The sequence below is a fragment of the Diadema antillarum genome, unplaced genomic scaffold (assembly GCF_040938485.1).
Source record: "Diadema antillarum isolate AM-2024a unplaced genomic scaffold, OU_Dant_1.0 seq00001953_RagTag, whole genome shotgun sequence".
Taxonomy (NCBI): Eukaryota; Metazoa; Echinodermata; class Echinoidea; order Diadematoida; family Diadematidae; genus Diadema; species Diadema antillarum.
This window is the reverse complement of record NW_027272613.1, coordinates 362303-377724: the sequence shown is the minus strand read 5'-3', so window position 1 is coordinate 377724 and position 15422 is coordinate 362303. Positions and strand designations below refer to the sequence as shown.

The window sequence follows — 15422 nt, the reverse complement described above, 5'->3', positions numbered from 1 at the left end:
GTGCGATTTTAAAGAAAATCGGAGGGGGTCGGGTGACAAGCACTGGATGATTTGACATGGATTGACCCATGTAGATTGTACATAACACAGCTAATTATGTGTACAAGTAAGTTATAATTCTTTGTGTGCCAAATGAAAACCCTGTGTGCTGCGTACATATATCTGAGACCACACCACATAAAGGGCTTTGGGAATACATTCTGTTTTAATGAAAGTGTATATTGCACTTGGGGGTCACAAATCTGCTGTAAAGCAAGAAATGTTTGTGGCATGAAATTTTTACAAATTGGAGCAGACAGCCTTTTTGCAACATGAAATTTTTTGCGATTTGCCACATGGCATTTAATGCATATAAAATCTTGTAGACGAGAACTTTTTATGCGCATTTTAATTTTTGGCTCGCGCAAAATTAAAATGCAAAATAACATTTCTGGTTTTGCAGTTTTGCAATACTTATTTGTATTGTTTGTTCCTTGTCTTGACCCTATGACCATAGGAGGCTGAACAGTACAACTCAAGCTCAGGTGGTGTTGATTTGTATGATGATGTGATCACTGCTCCCTCAGATGGAGGCAAATCATCCCAGAGTGTAAGTTTGCAGAGATTTCTCCGAATTGTTTAATTTGATTTTTTTTTACCTTTTTTTTTTTTTTTTTGGGGGGGGGGGGGGGGGGAGATAATATGCATGGCATGGCACCATGATATGCAGACCTCCCAACCATCTTGAATTGGAGGAAAGAATCTTGAATTTGGAGGAAAGAATCTGAATTTTGCCCATTTCTAGCTCTTGTTTCAATGACAGCTCCCTATTTTTCTTGATGATTTTACTTCACACTCCTCTGGGGAGCTGCTCTTTCTTTCCTACTTTTGAGCCAAATCATCCCTATTTTTCAATCAGAAAGGTTGGAAGGTCTGCATATTGGTATTGGCAGAAGCTTGTAAGCAGGTTTGATACCACTGATGTTGCCCCTTACTGCATAAGGGGCAACAATAGATTACTTTTGTGAGCTGTAGCTCATGTGTTGCATGTACATCTGTACATGCATTACATTTTCTTAAACCGTATACCTCTACATGTAATTTACATCTGTCTTTGTAATGTTTTATTGGACTGAATAATTATGATAATGATGATAATAATAACCAAAGTTGATATTGTTAATTGTACAAGTATTGTACATGAACATGTATGAAATTGATATTGACGTACAAGTATTGTATATATGTAATATTTCACCCTACTTACACCACACAACAGATCTCTGGTGGGGGCGACGCCTCCAAGGGTAGGCGGTCATCCTCGGACCATCACCATTCTGGACATCAGGGCGGCTACTCTGGCAAGAGAGTTTCCCTGTATGTGGGCAATCTAACTTGGGTAAGGCCACCCTCCACTGAACATAGTTGATGCACATGGCAATTTGTCTCTTGAATGACAAGGTGTAACTTTTTAGCTCACCTGAGCCAAAGGCTCAAGTGAGCTATTGCGATCGCCCTTCGTCCGGCGTCCGTCGTGCGTCGTGCGTCGTCCGTCGTCCGTCGTCCGTCGTCCGTCGTGCGTCGTGCGTAAACTTTTTACATTTTCATCTTCTTCTTGAAAACCCCAAGACCGATTTTCATCAAACTTGGCAGGTAGCATCCCTAGGGGGTTAGGAACTCAATTTGTTAAAATGGGCACCATGCCCCACCCAGGGGGCCCCCAGGGGGGCCCAAACCCCCAAAATTAAGGAATCTGTAAAAATCTTCTTCTCTAGAACCAGAAGTGATAGAGCTAAGTTAATACTATGAGTTAGTACATTGATGACTGTAGTTTCAAGTTTGTTCATGGCAGAATCAGGGGTGCCCCCCTTGGGACCCAGGGGAGGGGGGTGGGGAAGGGTTCTAATGGGGCCTAAATTGTACATTTTCATCTTCTTCTTGAGAACCCCATGACCCATTTTCACCAAACTTGGCAGGTAGCATCCCTAGGGGGTTAGGAACTCAATTTGTTAAAATGGGCACCATGCCCCACCCAGGGGGCCCTCAGGGGGCCCAAGCCCCCCAAAATTAAGGATTCTGCAAAAATCTTCTTCTCTAGAACCAGAAGTGATAGTGCTTAGTTAATACTATGAGTTAGTACATTGATGACTGTAGTTTCAAGTTTGTTCATGGCAGAATCAGGGGTGCCCCCCTTGTGACCCAGGGGAGGGGGTGAGGAGGGGTCCTAATGGGGCCTAAATTGTACATTTTTATCGTCTTCTTGAGAACCCCATGACCCATTTTCACCAAACTTGGCAGGTAGCATCCCTAGGGGGTTAGGATCTCAATTTGTTAAAATGGGCACCATGCCCCACCCAGGGGGCCCCCAGGGGTCCCAAACCCCCCAAATGAAGGAATCTTTATAAATCTTCTCTAGAATCAGAAATTATAGAGCTGAGATAATACTATGAGTGATTACATTAATGACTGTAGTTTCAAGTTTGTTCATAGGAGATCCAGGGGTGCCCCTCTTGGGTAGGGGGGGGGGGGGGGTGGTTGGAAGGGTCCAAATGGGGGCCTGAATTGTACATTTTCATCTTCTTCCTGAAAACCTCATGATGGATTTTTGTCAAACTTGGCAGGTAGCATCCCTAGGGGGTCAGGATCTCAATTTATCAAAATGGGCACCATGCCCCACCCAGAGGGCCCCAGGGGGCCCCAATCCCCCCAAATTAAGGTATCTTAAAAAAAATTGGGCCTTTATTGTACATTTTCATCTTCTACTTGAGAATGCCTGGTCAAATTTTGGTAGAGCTGTGAATAATTTAGGTTAGTGACTGCGTGAAAGGTGAACTTGCGATACTCAGGTGAGCGCTAGACCCGCGGGTCTCTTGTTATCTGAATTTCATGTTGTATGAGGATTGATGTATGCATATTGATGTTAATCAAGGGAAAGTGTATTGATACCTTCATACTTGTCATTACACTTCGTCTTTTGACCACATACTCTCCTCATTGTTGTTTTGTCTGAATGACCGATGGGAAGCTGATTGTGATATTTCGTGTGTTAAAGGGATGGCACACTATTGGTGGAGATGAGAATTGGGCTTTTAACTTTTTGCGAGATACCAAAAAAAAACACTTATGAAATAGTACAGAGTATACCATTTTAAGAGGAATCCAAAGTTTATTTGATGAAAATCGGGTTTATAATGACTGAAACATCCAAAAGCAAAGTAAAACAAAGCGATCGTATTAAAAGGTGGGTCCCACACTTTATTGGAATCACTCTGGTTTGGATATCTCAGCCATTTCAAAGCCAATTTTCATCAAATAAATGTTGAATTCCTCATGGAATTACATGCTCTTTTATAATTCATAGGAGGTTTCTCATTATCTCACCAAAAATGTTAGAAACTTCAAATTAGGTCTCAACCAAAACTATACAATCCCTTTAAGCTTGTCTTGGTATACAATACCATGACCATGTAGTCCTGAATAAAAATGACCAGTATTATTCTTTTAGCAGTAGCGTTAATTATGAAATCTATACTGTAGCCCAGATTACCACAGTGTTCACTTTATTCTTTCATCCAACTTTCTTTATTCTTTGTTCATTTTTCAGTAGTGAATATTGTTCAATCAATTTTGACACTGTGGTTTTCTTTAGTGGACCACTGACAGAGATCTCACTCAAGCCATCAATGAACTTGGGGTCAACGACCTCCAGGACATCAAATTCTTCGAGAACAGAGCCAACGGTCAATCCAAGGGCTTTGCTGCGGTGCACGTTAGCTCCGAGACCTCCTATCGTCTCCTGATGAACAACCTTGGCAAGAAGTGAGTAGTGTGCCCTCCTCTCAGATAAACTGACTGACTTTTGATCCAAATGCATTATTGTTGCATTACAGTACCAAAATGTGATGTCAAAGCTTTTTGTTGCCATGGAAACTGGTTCTAAACAACCTCTCCTGGGCCCATATCATAAAAGTTAAAATGATAGCAACTCTAGCTAGAATAGCAACTTCCGGTAGCAACAGCCAACTAGGAACCTTGATTCTTGTTGTTACCATGACAATTGCCATTCCAGCAAGAGTTGCCATTATAGCAAGTTTTTTATGAGATGGGGCCCTGGTCTAAGTGTTTATGGGCACACCTGGTTCCCATTTCAGCTAAGAGATTGTGACATCATCACTTCAGTACTCTATTGCAGGGCATTTGCATGACAGTCGTTGGACAAATTGTGGACCACTTGTTGGGTACAGTAGTTGCAGGACATTTTCAGATGTCTGGCCTCTGCCCACAAAAAAAAAAACCCCACCAAAAACAATAGAATTCTTCCTCTAGTTTGTGGGATTATGAAGAATGCAGAATCTTTACACTTAACATAATAATGACACACCTGCTTTGAGCGGGATAGGAGGGCTGTGTAATTGATTTCTATTTTCTTATACTGTACGAGCTGAAATTTTCACGTACAGATATTTTCGCGAGTTTCTACTTTGAGGACATTTTCGCGTGTTGTTAATTTGGCGGTTGCGGGGGTCTTACTGAACTTACTTATTCGCGTGTTGTTATTTTCATGGTTCAAAGGCGATTCGCGAAATTCGCGAAAATAAAACCACTGCAAAAATTTCAGCTCGTACAGTATGGCATGGTATGAAAATACCCGAATTATGCAAAGAAAAATTGATATAAGAGGCTGTTGGCAAAATTGATGCCAAAGTTAGAACCCAAGAAGAATGAAAATTGATTATTTCCCACAATTGACTGTTCTCAGAGCAAAAGTGTTGGACTGAGACAGGGAAAGTGAAGAAAATGCGTAGAGTACGAGAAGAGTTCAGTTATTTATTACTACAACCCAAGCTCATACATATTTTGAACATGAGGTAGTTCAATATTTGGATTGTGTCTCAGTGTAGTAATACTAAGGAAAAACAGGATTGACAAGGTGTAAACATACTTCTGATTAGCAGAAAACTTTGATCACTTTAATAAAGAGTCACATGTTTACTCCTTCTTTAGCTTCACAGCTTCGCCAAACTTTCTTGTTTGGCTGGCTGGCTTTTCTTGACTCAGTTGGATGAAACTGAATTACTTTTTTCATGCAACAACGAGCTACTGGATGCTGAGAGGTCCTTTGGAATGGACAAAAGCTAGTCAGTCAAATTTTCACATTGTCTGAAGCTCATAAACCAACGTTTACTGTAACTTACTGTGAACTTCTGCTCTTACATTTTGTTTGTCCAACCAGAGAGCTACATGGCCAGATGCCTGTGGTCACTCCTTACAGCAAGCAGAACTTTGGACAGTTTGACCAAGCTTCCAAGAAAGGTAATGAAATCTGCGTAGCTTTGTGTCCTAAAGCAAAGCAGCTCTAAGAGTCTTAACAAGGATTTGCTAATCATTGTGTTAGTTTTAGTGTATCACTTGACACTTAGTTTTTTTGTAGGCCATGGCACCAAAGCAAAGCCTCACATTCTAGGGAACCTTTAATTTTCGTGCTTGAATGATTACTGAAAGTATTGATGTTGCATGTAAGGTGAATGACTGTATTACTATTGGTATCAGAAAGAAATGTCTTATTGCTAAGTGTGTGTAAAGTGTTTTTTGAAAGTTTCATCAAGTTGCTGTTTGATGAAGGGAGAAATTATTTGAAATACAGCAGCAATATTTTACTGTTACCTTACAAAGCAGAGTTCCTTAATATGATATCACTTTGTTGTGCTGACAGTAGTTACTCTAAATTCAGTGCAACCAAAGAGTTATAGACCAGCAAAGCTGATGAATAGCAACTTTGAAGACTTGGCTGATGAGTAGTATAAGTCCTGTATTCTTGTCATAGGTATTGATAAAATGTTTTTGTAGTCATACCTGCCAGTCAGACAGTTTGTGTGTCAAAGGGATTGTGTTGTTTTGTTTAAGATGGGGCTTCAGGTTTCTGATATTTTTTTGTGAGATAATGAAAAACCTGTCATGAAATATGAAAGAGCGTACAACTCTAAGAGAAATTCAAAGTTCATTTGATGAAAATTGTTTTTAAAATTGCTGAGATGTCCAAAACAAATGGGTCATAAATGGTGGTATCCCCCTTTTAGCACCATTTTGGTTTACTCTGTTTGTTATATCTCAGTCATTTCAAAGCTGATTTTCATCAAATAAACTTTGAATTCCTCTTAGAATTTACACTTTTTGATATTTCATAAGTGATTTTGATTATCTTGCAAAAAGTTGAAATCTGAATTTCCTCCCATCTCAGCCAAAACTATGCCATTTCTTATAAGAGTTGATCTTTAAAATATCTTCATGTTGTCTGTATTTTGCAATACTGTGTTTGCAAAGTGGATCGGTCAGTGAGATCTGAGGGAGCTGAATGCCAGCCAGACCATTGCCAATTGAGGTCAGAGGAACAAGCTCCCAGCAAGCACTGTTAATATTTGAGCATTCTTGTTTCTGTAACTCTTACGCTTTCCCCCATTTACTCTTCATCAGTGCATGATGGACGTGACTCTCGGGAACACCATAACAACCGGGATGAGCGCTACGGAAACTGGAGAGGTGGGGGTGGTCAGTATTCAACGATAAAGAAATTTTGCAAACCTCTTTGAGGGAATCTATCTCTCGCCTTTCTTTGTGCTGCAATATAAAGTCCATCCACATTGTGTATGCCAAAGACTTAATTGGAGAGGACTGCAGAGTTCTTAGGCCAAGATGATACTGTTACTGAATATTAGCTTTACTTGTAGCTTGTAAATAGAAGCTGGTTATTGCTCCAGCAGATACACCTACCTTGTAGCTTGTAGTAAGCATTGAATCATGTGAGATATAGGAATGATGCAAGGAGTTACCTGCACAAAGGATGGGCTGAGTGATAGAACTCCTTTTTCATGTCGAGAGGGTAGAAATGATGGCACTGCCATGCTCTAATCTTCAATGTCTTTGTCCTTTTTTTCCCCAGCTCAAGGTGGCCAGGGAGATGGGCGGGACAACCGAGATTACCGCAACCGTGATGACCGTTACCAGGACAGGAGAGGTGGCGGTGGAGGAGGGAATCAATATGGTGGCCCTCCCCAAAACAACCAGGGACCGCCCCCACCCAGATTCCAGAATCAGGGCCCGCCCCCAATGCACCCTGGGCCACCTCCGCCAATGAACCAGGGACCTCCGCCAATGAACCAGGGACCACCCCCGATTCATCAAGGACCACCCCCTCCCATGAACCAAGGACCGCCCCCTGGTCCCCAAGGACCACCGCCAATGAATCAAGGCCCTCCCCCAATGAATCAAGGACCACCACCAATGAATCAGGGCCCTCCCCAAATGAATCAAGGACCGCCTCCAATGAATCAAGGCCCACCCCCTCAGGTAAGTTCTGTATAAGCTGATATTTTTGCAAGGGTTTGATTTTCATGCATTTCGCGAATAACAGTTGGGTTGGGAATTTAACAATACGCAGAAATATTGCAATGCGCTAGGGTTATAGCGCATTTACAATAGCCTTGTCAATTCGCGGAAAGTACATCTCACGAAAATGTATATTATGACCTCCCCACTTGTGAAAATATCTGTTCGCGAAAATAACAGCATATACAGTAGATGAAGTAACTAATCAGGGTAAAACGTCTTGACCCAGCCCTGGGGAATTTTGCTGCAGAAAATATCATCTCTAACTCATTAGATTGGCAACTCTGACTTTCACCTTATATCCTAACTCTTATATAAATGTGATAGAATTGACTGATTTTATTTAGTCTGCATAAAATGCGGGATCAAAGAAAACCCAGAAAAATTTGCCAGTTTGAGACAAGTTAAAATCTGTCATCAATTTAAGGGTGAGATATAAGATTAGCCATGTATAAGATTAGCCATGTGGAAATGTTGTTTCTTTGACTTGATTGGTCAACCTGACCGTCAATAGATGTGTTTTTCAACTCACTTCTGCTGCAGAATTAAGGTTTACAAACAACTTACAGGGAAATCTGGGTAAGCTGCTGTGATTATGGGATTAGAAATGCCTATAGGAAATGAAAAAAAAAATACAACTGCTAATGCTTTTGAGCCAGAAACATATTTCTGTGGAAATGATAAATGCAAAGTCGTATGAAACGGGTTTATATCTAGGATCTCCTCGTGCCAACTACTCCAGTTCACAATCCTCACTTCTCAAGTTAAATTGCACAGTGGAGCTGCGCATTGTCAAGGCCTCGCTTTTGACTCACGATAGAGATGATCAACACAGCCAAAACTTCTATGAGCACATTTTGAAATTTAAAAGTAAGGCCTCAATCAGATAGAGGAGAATAAATCTTTTCCAGTGATACTGTAAAACATGATATATTCGCGGCATGAATTTTTCGCGAATTGGAGCCGACAGCCTTTTTCGTGGCATGAAATTTTCGCGAAGTGCCACTGGCGTTCAATGCATATAGTGTAAACAAAGACTTTCGCGTGCATTTTAATTTCGCGAATCTTGGCGCTCACGAAATTGAAGTGCACGCGAAAATTCCTTGTTTTACAGTAACTCCCCTGTAACATCACAAGAATTTTTTTTTGAAGTTATGATTAGAAATATGTATTTCTTACTATTTTCTTTGTTTTTAGCAGCTTTGATTGCAAATATCTCAAATTAACAAGAATGGAGTTAGCTTGTTTTGCAATAAAACTCTTCACTTAGTGCTCGACAGAGTGTAGTGTTTGTACACATATGTGGCATGGGGTGTCTTGTTTATACCATTCTCATTCTGTTTCTTTGCACCAAACAGGGCCATCCCCAGGGACCACCGCCCCCAAGACCTCCTCCACCAGGTAAGATTTCTTTATGGAAGAGAGATTAATGGAGGAGAGATAAACCAAAACTTCAATGGTCGGGTTGGCTCGTCTTTTCACTTTCCCCATCACCTTTTCTGTCCACAGTCCTTTTCTTGACTTCCCACTTCACATTCCTCACAAACCTCTCCCTATGTTAATCTCACCAGCGTGCAAATCTTCAAAAATCAGAAGATAAATTCTTGTTGACTTGTTAGCTGAAAAACTAGTATACCTGCATATTCAAATTGTATGCCTCCAGTCTAGTAGAATGAAGCTCGTTCCCAACCATTAACTAAGGTTTGCTTGATGCTGCAACACCTAATACATGCAAACTGGATTTCAAACATTGAAAGGCATGAAGCATGCATAAAGAATGGAACAGCTCATTACCAAGGTCTCATTGGAAAGTATTAATCTACCAGCTTATTACTGATAGCTCTACGATGCTGGATAGTGAACAGCCACTGACATGAACACATTAGGCCCTTTGCTGTTTTCTTGTTCTTAGCATTTTTTATTATTCTTCTAGGAATCTAATATTTATCTCCAACAGGATCCAACCCCCCCCCCCCCAAATAAAAATAAAGAAAACATTATTATGTGAGACATAGGGCCACAAACTGCACTAAATTAGATCACATACTGAAAGGTAGACGTAGTTTCCTCCACTCATTGTTCTCATGTGAATTTTCATCTGCTCAGGAATGCCACCAAGGAACATGCCACCACCAGGTCAGGGCCCTCCCCCTTCCCAGGGAGCCCCGCCTCCAAGGCCTGGAGGCCCGCCCATGCAGGGTCCCCCACCCCATGGACCTCCTCCTCCAAGACCAGGGGTAAGAAAACCCAAACAGAGATGAGACACTGTATACACTGAATACTGCGCGGTGATTTTGTTTTTGTGAATTTTGTGAGTCTGGTGCTATTAGCAAATTTAACAGCACACAAACTCATTAACTTAGATCCCGACATAAGTGCAACGTGTACGCATACATTTCTCCATTCAGTACTGTACTCCACAATCGCGCAATTGGCAGTTTTTGATTTGCGAAAAATAGACTCGCTATGATATGGCATATACTGTCCATTCCCAATTCTATTACAACACAAGAATCCTCACACAACTTTAACTACTTGTTCTCGTGTGATAGAAACACTGACATATCAGAGGATAGAACAAATTTACTGAACCTTGAGTTCTCACTTCTGTTAATGTCTGTAGTGTAGTACTGTCATGGCTCTCTTTTGGAAGAGTAATATAGCAAAGTGAATTGTTGCGGGGGGGGGGGGGGAAAGCACACTAAAGGATTATGTGAAGTGATTGAATTTTTCTGTTCGAAAGCATTCTTCTGTAGGGTGTTTCTTTTGTTTATGTCATCCTTGCATTCAGAATTGATATAACAGATAGATCACCATTTACACTTTTGTACCATGAAACCTTGTCGAATAGTGTCAGGTGTATTTTTGTAATTTTGTGTTTGTTATGGGGGTCTTTGCAACTCTACAAACCAAGTCCTTCAAAAAAATGGAATAAAAAGAAATTGGAAATTAAGATTTTCTCTGGTGTAGTCGGTTATATTATCAATGCTTTTTCCATCTACTAGATGCCCCCTCCGCCAGGAATGCAGGGTCCCCCTCGTGGGCCCCCGCCCCCATCAGGAATGCGAGGTCCACCCCCTCCCATGGGCATGAGAGGACCTCCTCCGCCAAACATGGACAAAGGCCCACCCAACCAGGGGGTGAGTGACACATGTAATAGCGTTCTTTTCTCATCTGTCTTAATCTGGGTGCAGTAAAAATGACATGAATGCATGTCATGGGCAACCAGAATGTGAGGATCAGGGCAAGTAGCAGGGGTGAACACTTGCCCAGTTTGATGAATGGTCTGAGTAGGAATGAGCAAGACGCGAGTGTATGTATCAGTCCTTTGCTTAAAGCCAACACATTTCTCACTCATCCCTTGTGAAAGAGCATTGTATTTGTCAGTTTATGACCCACAACTCAATGTTTCAGCTAATTTACAAGAAAACTTCAAAACTGTATTGCCATTCTAAGTAGCGAAACTGTTACAATACTGCCAGTGACACAGTTAGTCTTGATCTTTACATTAGCAAGTTCAATTCAGAACTGAGTGAAGAGAGATCTATGGGTTAAAAGAAAGCTGAACACGTTTTATGATTGTGTTTTTTTCTCTCTCCCAGCCACATGGTGGAATGCCGCCGCCTCGCATGCAGGGACCCCCTCCTCCAAATTCTGGGCCCCCGGGCCAGGGACCGCCCCCAGGACCAAGACCAGGTTAGTAGTACCTGTCACTCTCTACAGCAGCTCCAGCTATGAATGTAACACTGGTGCTGTAAAAGTTGCTATTTTCGCATACAGATATATTGAGAATAAGGAGATCACACACAGTTTTGCAAGATGTTGTGTTTTCGATTTGACACCATCTGTCTGTTTATTCTACTACACGATACTTCAGGCGATGAAGCTCAAGTGTAAATCGGTGGCCCATCAGTGAATCGCCAAATTTGCAAAAACAACAGCGTTTGCATTAGTACAATTTGATAGGAAGCCTAGAAATGAGGAAACAATTATTTACATAACATGAGAGTGGTGAGAGATCAAGGGGCAAGTGCAAAGGTCACATTATTTTATTTTTTTTTTTATTTCCAGTCATTCATGAATTTTATGGGGTGATGTAATTTTGAGTACAGGGTAGAAATGAATTTGCATGAATTTGATAGTGAGCAAAAGGTCACTTTTGACTATACTGTGATAAATGTCATTCAGCATCCATAATTTTAGGGGGGAATGTCCAATAGTGACATTACTCAGTGGCAAAGATAGAGATGGATAAATAGTTAGGTACATATGAGGACAAGGGTGAAAGGTGAAGGTGAACGGTCTCCAAAATTTTGCCAGAACTGTCACATTTCTAGCTGTAACTTCCACACGGAAAGTCCAGTGATATTTTTTTTATAGTGAAATGATAGTTCAAGAGATTGGGAAATGTTTTGCTGTGTTTACAGAGAATTAAAAGTCAATCCTAAAGGTCAGTGGTCAAGATCACTAAACTCCTAAAAGTGTAAAGGAGGTCCAGTTACTCAAGCCAGAATGTAGTGAATAAGTGAAGAGGGCGATGAGCGATTCTTCCATTTGGACTTGTATGTTGTGTGCAGTTCTGGTCGAGGTGAGGATTTAGCTTTTAACATTTTGCGAGATATTCAGAAACCACTCTATGAGATGTCAAAGAGCATGCAATTCTAAGGGGTATCAAAAGTTTATTTGATGAAAATCGGTTTTGAAGTGGCCGAGATATCCAAAAACAAGGTGAAACAAAGAGATCCTAATAAAGTTGTGGCATGTAGTCTTTTCTTATCATCACTTTTTTGGATATCTTAGCCATTTGAAAACCAATTTTCATCAAATAAACATTGAATTCTTCTTAAAATTACATGCTCTTTCATATTTCATAAGAGGTTTCTCATTATCTCACTTAGGAATGTAAAAAACATGAATGCCCACCTTAACCAGTACTATACAGCCCCTTTAATGTGTTTAGTTGCATTACTTTTGTCTTCCTCTTTGACAGAGCTCTCTTTCTCCTATCACTTCTGTATATTTACAGTGATTCCCTTTTTGTTGTTTATTATGATGTACAGGTGGACCGCCTCCCCAAATGGGCGGACCCCCTAACAGAGGCCCACCCCCTCCAATGCAGGGCCCGCCCCCAAATCAGGTAAGAGATCTGGTGATATAGACTCAGCAGCCTAATGGGGCAGTTTTATGTCTTCATCAGATATTTACATTACTTGATGTCTTTCCTTGCTTCTTTGGAGAATGGTTGAGTATGATGAAGGGATGTTTTTAAAGATTCACGGTTTACGCTTGTTGTGATGGAAAAATGTCAATTTCTCGTGATTAAAGATGTGATGGCTATCTTCGCAAAATAGAATGGACATTTCTTTACATACAGAAGCCTGTGAGAAGTCTCAGAGTAAACGAGGTACTGTAAACGTCAATATTTTTGCGTAATTAATTTTACCTGCTGAGCAGCTCAAAAAATATTTGCGGGTTCTTGAATTCGCGCTGCACAATTGTCAACCCATTCAAAGTGTGCATAGAAAATTGTAAAGCTATTTTTGTGGGGTTTTTGTATAGAATTCGTGCTAGCCAGATATAGTGCAAAATACGCGAAAATTAATGTAACATGAAAAATCTTGCATTTACAGTACAGGAAGGACAACTTTGTCTGCCCTGTCGTGATTTGATGCAACTGTCGCTGGTACTATTGCATGCTATGACTTTCTTAGGGTAATGAAAATCTGAACTTGTGTAATCCATGTCCTACAATAGTATGTCAGTGTAATTCACAGGCAAGTTTGTTTTTCTCATTTAAAGATGCAGGGGCCTCCAAGGGGCCCACCTCCCCCCCAGTCTGGCCCTCCTCAACTCCGCCCTCCTCAGTCGGCACCAATGCCACCTGTTTCTGGCCCCCCGCCAAACATGGGAGGACCTCCACCGCCTCATATGAACAGGCCGCCACCACCCAACATGAGCGGTCCCCCGCCTAACATGGGAGCACCACCACCCAACATGGGGGCACCGCCTCCAAACATGGGTGCTCCGCCCTCCAACATGAACGCGCCGCCCCCGAATATGAGTGGGCCCCCGAATATGAGTGGGCCCCCGAATATGAGCGGGCCCCCGAATATGAGCGGGCCACCGAATATGAGCGGGCCGCCACCCAACATGAGCGGTCCCCCACCCAACGTGGGTGCCCCTCCCCCCAACATGAACGCGCCGCCGCCAAATATGGGCGGTCCCCATCCGCCGAACATGAGCGGTCCGCCTCCGCCCAACATGCAGGGACCACCTCCACACCACACTGGGCTCCCCCCACAGCAGCACAATGCTCCGCCTCCCGCCCAGCACCCTAACCAGCACCCTAACCAACATCCCAGTCAGCACCACTCGGCGCCGCCCATGCCCCAGCAGTCCAGTGTACCGCAGCAGCAGAATCTCCCTCAAGTCAGCACTGCGCCGCCGGCGCCTCATGTGAACCCTGCGTTCTTCCCCAACCAGAGCCAGGTGCCGCCTACACAAACGCCGCCACAGCAGGAGAGACCTGTAAGTATCCTCGTTTAATTTGTAGTACAGTATGTCCCCTAAAAAATTACAATTGGATTTTTGCATTGATAACTTCCATTATGATTAAGCTGTCTGAATGCTATCTCAGGGTCTAAAAATATAACATCTTACCTATATTTTGCAGAAACCTATTCACTTTGTTCAAATGGTCACAGAGAAATGTGAATCGTTGTGAAGCACGTCATGGATGTGATTCTTTCAAGTTTAGCACTTGGATGCTCTTGGAACTGCATCTTAAAGGGATCGTACAGTTTTGGTTGAGACATAATTTCAGGTTTCTAACATTTTTTGGTGAGATAATGAGAAACCTCTTATGAATTATAAAAGAGCATGTAATTCTATGAGGAATTCAACGTTTATTTGATGAAAATTGTTTTTGAAAATGGCTGAGATATCCAAAAAAGAGGGATTCTAATAAAGTGTGGGACCCACACTTTATTACGATCGCTTTGTTTTACTTTGTTTTTGGATGTGTCATTTATTCCAAACCAGATTTTCATCAAATCAATTTTGAATTCCTTTTAAAATGGTATGCTCTGTACTATATCATAAGTGTTTTCTTGGTATCTCGCAAAAAGTTAAAAGCCCAATTCTCATCTTCACCAATACTGTACTATCCCTTTAATGTGTAAACACAATGGACAGAACTTGGAGGGAAGGGATTCCTGACATACTCTACAAATATCCTCATTGACCACTGAAGCATAATCGGATGGAGTTTTCTGCAAGATGTGGGTAATAAGTTATAGTTCCATACCTTGAAATTGTATTTGGATTGATTCACTATTTTTAAAGTTATCATTACCGAAGGTCCCATTGTACTTTTTTTTTTGACATATGGTACAGTGCACTTCCGTTATGAGGAACATGGTTATTATGAAATTGTGTTTACAACAAAGTAAAAATTCAGGCCAGAATATTAGCTGCTCTCTGTTTTGTTTTGTTTTGTTTTGTTTTGTTTTGTTTTGTTTTGTTTTGTTTTTTAAATTGTTTAATGGTTTGGTTATAACGAAATTTAGATATATCAATAGAAAAGTGCAGGTCCAGAGGGCTTTGTTATAACGGGAGTCCACTGTACCTCGTTTAATTTGTATTCCAGCTTTTCTGTTTTGTGTGTGTATCCTCGTATTATTAATCCCAGGTCAAAGTTTTATTGAAATGAAGAAAATTGCAAAATCATTGTTTTATTGTGGCTGTGTTTGAAACATAGTGTTTGCTTGAGGATTCTGCTTGAGGCTGCTTGAATAGTTTGATTTCACTTCATGTCTTGACGTTAGAATATTGTAGCCTCCCTGCTTTCGAAATTGTTTTGTCTGATTTTATTATCAAAATTGATCAATATTTTTGCCTACTCATGCTTCTCCCTGTTGACTTTGGAATCTCCCTGATATCGAAATGTGAATGCTACTAGCCATGAAGTGGGCAGATCTCGATTAGAAACTTAAATTTAGGGAATATTTTGTTGCTGGGGCAATATTTGCAGTCATGATTATGATTTATTTCTCATCATT

General features: G+C 41.2%; 1 protein-coding gene across 1 annotated transcript in view; it reads left to right on the top strand.

Moving 5' to 3' along the window:
• Positions 1–496: 496 nt before the first annotated feature.
• The window catches only part of LOC139713367 (uncharacterized), a gene marked incomplete at its 5' end in the record, with an annotated part of 33582 nt that continues 18656 nt past the window's right edge, over positions 497–15422 (top strand). The window contains 12 exons of the mRNA XM_071625104.1: positions 497–589; positions 1259–1378; positions 3629–3798; positions 5213–5292; positions 6451–6525; positions 6917–7323; positions 8721–8763; positions 9469–9599; positions 10368–10502; positions 10965–11058; positions 12423–12499; positions 13162–13890. Coding sequence (XP_071481205.1) covers positions 497–589; positions 1259–1378; positions 3629–3798; positions 5213–5292; positions 6451–6525; positions 6917–7323; positions 8721–8763; positions 9469–9599; positions 10368–10502; positions 10965–11058; positions 12423–12499; positions 13162–13890 — 2154 coding nt within the window. The remainder of the gene's footprint in view (positions 590–1258; positions 1379–3628; positions 3799–5212; positions 5293–6450; positions 6526–6916; positions 7324–8720; positions 8764–9468; positions 9600–10367; positions 10503–10964; positions 11059–12422; positions 12500–13161; positions 13891–15422) is intronic.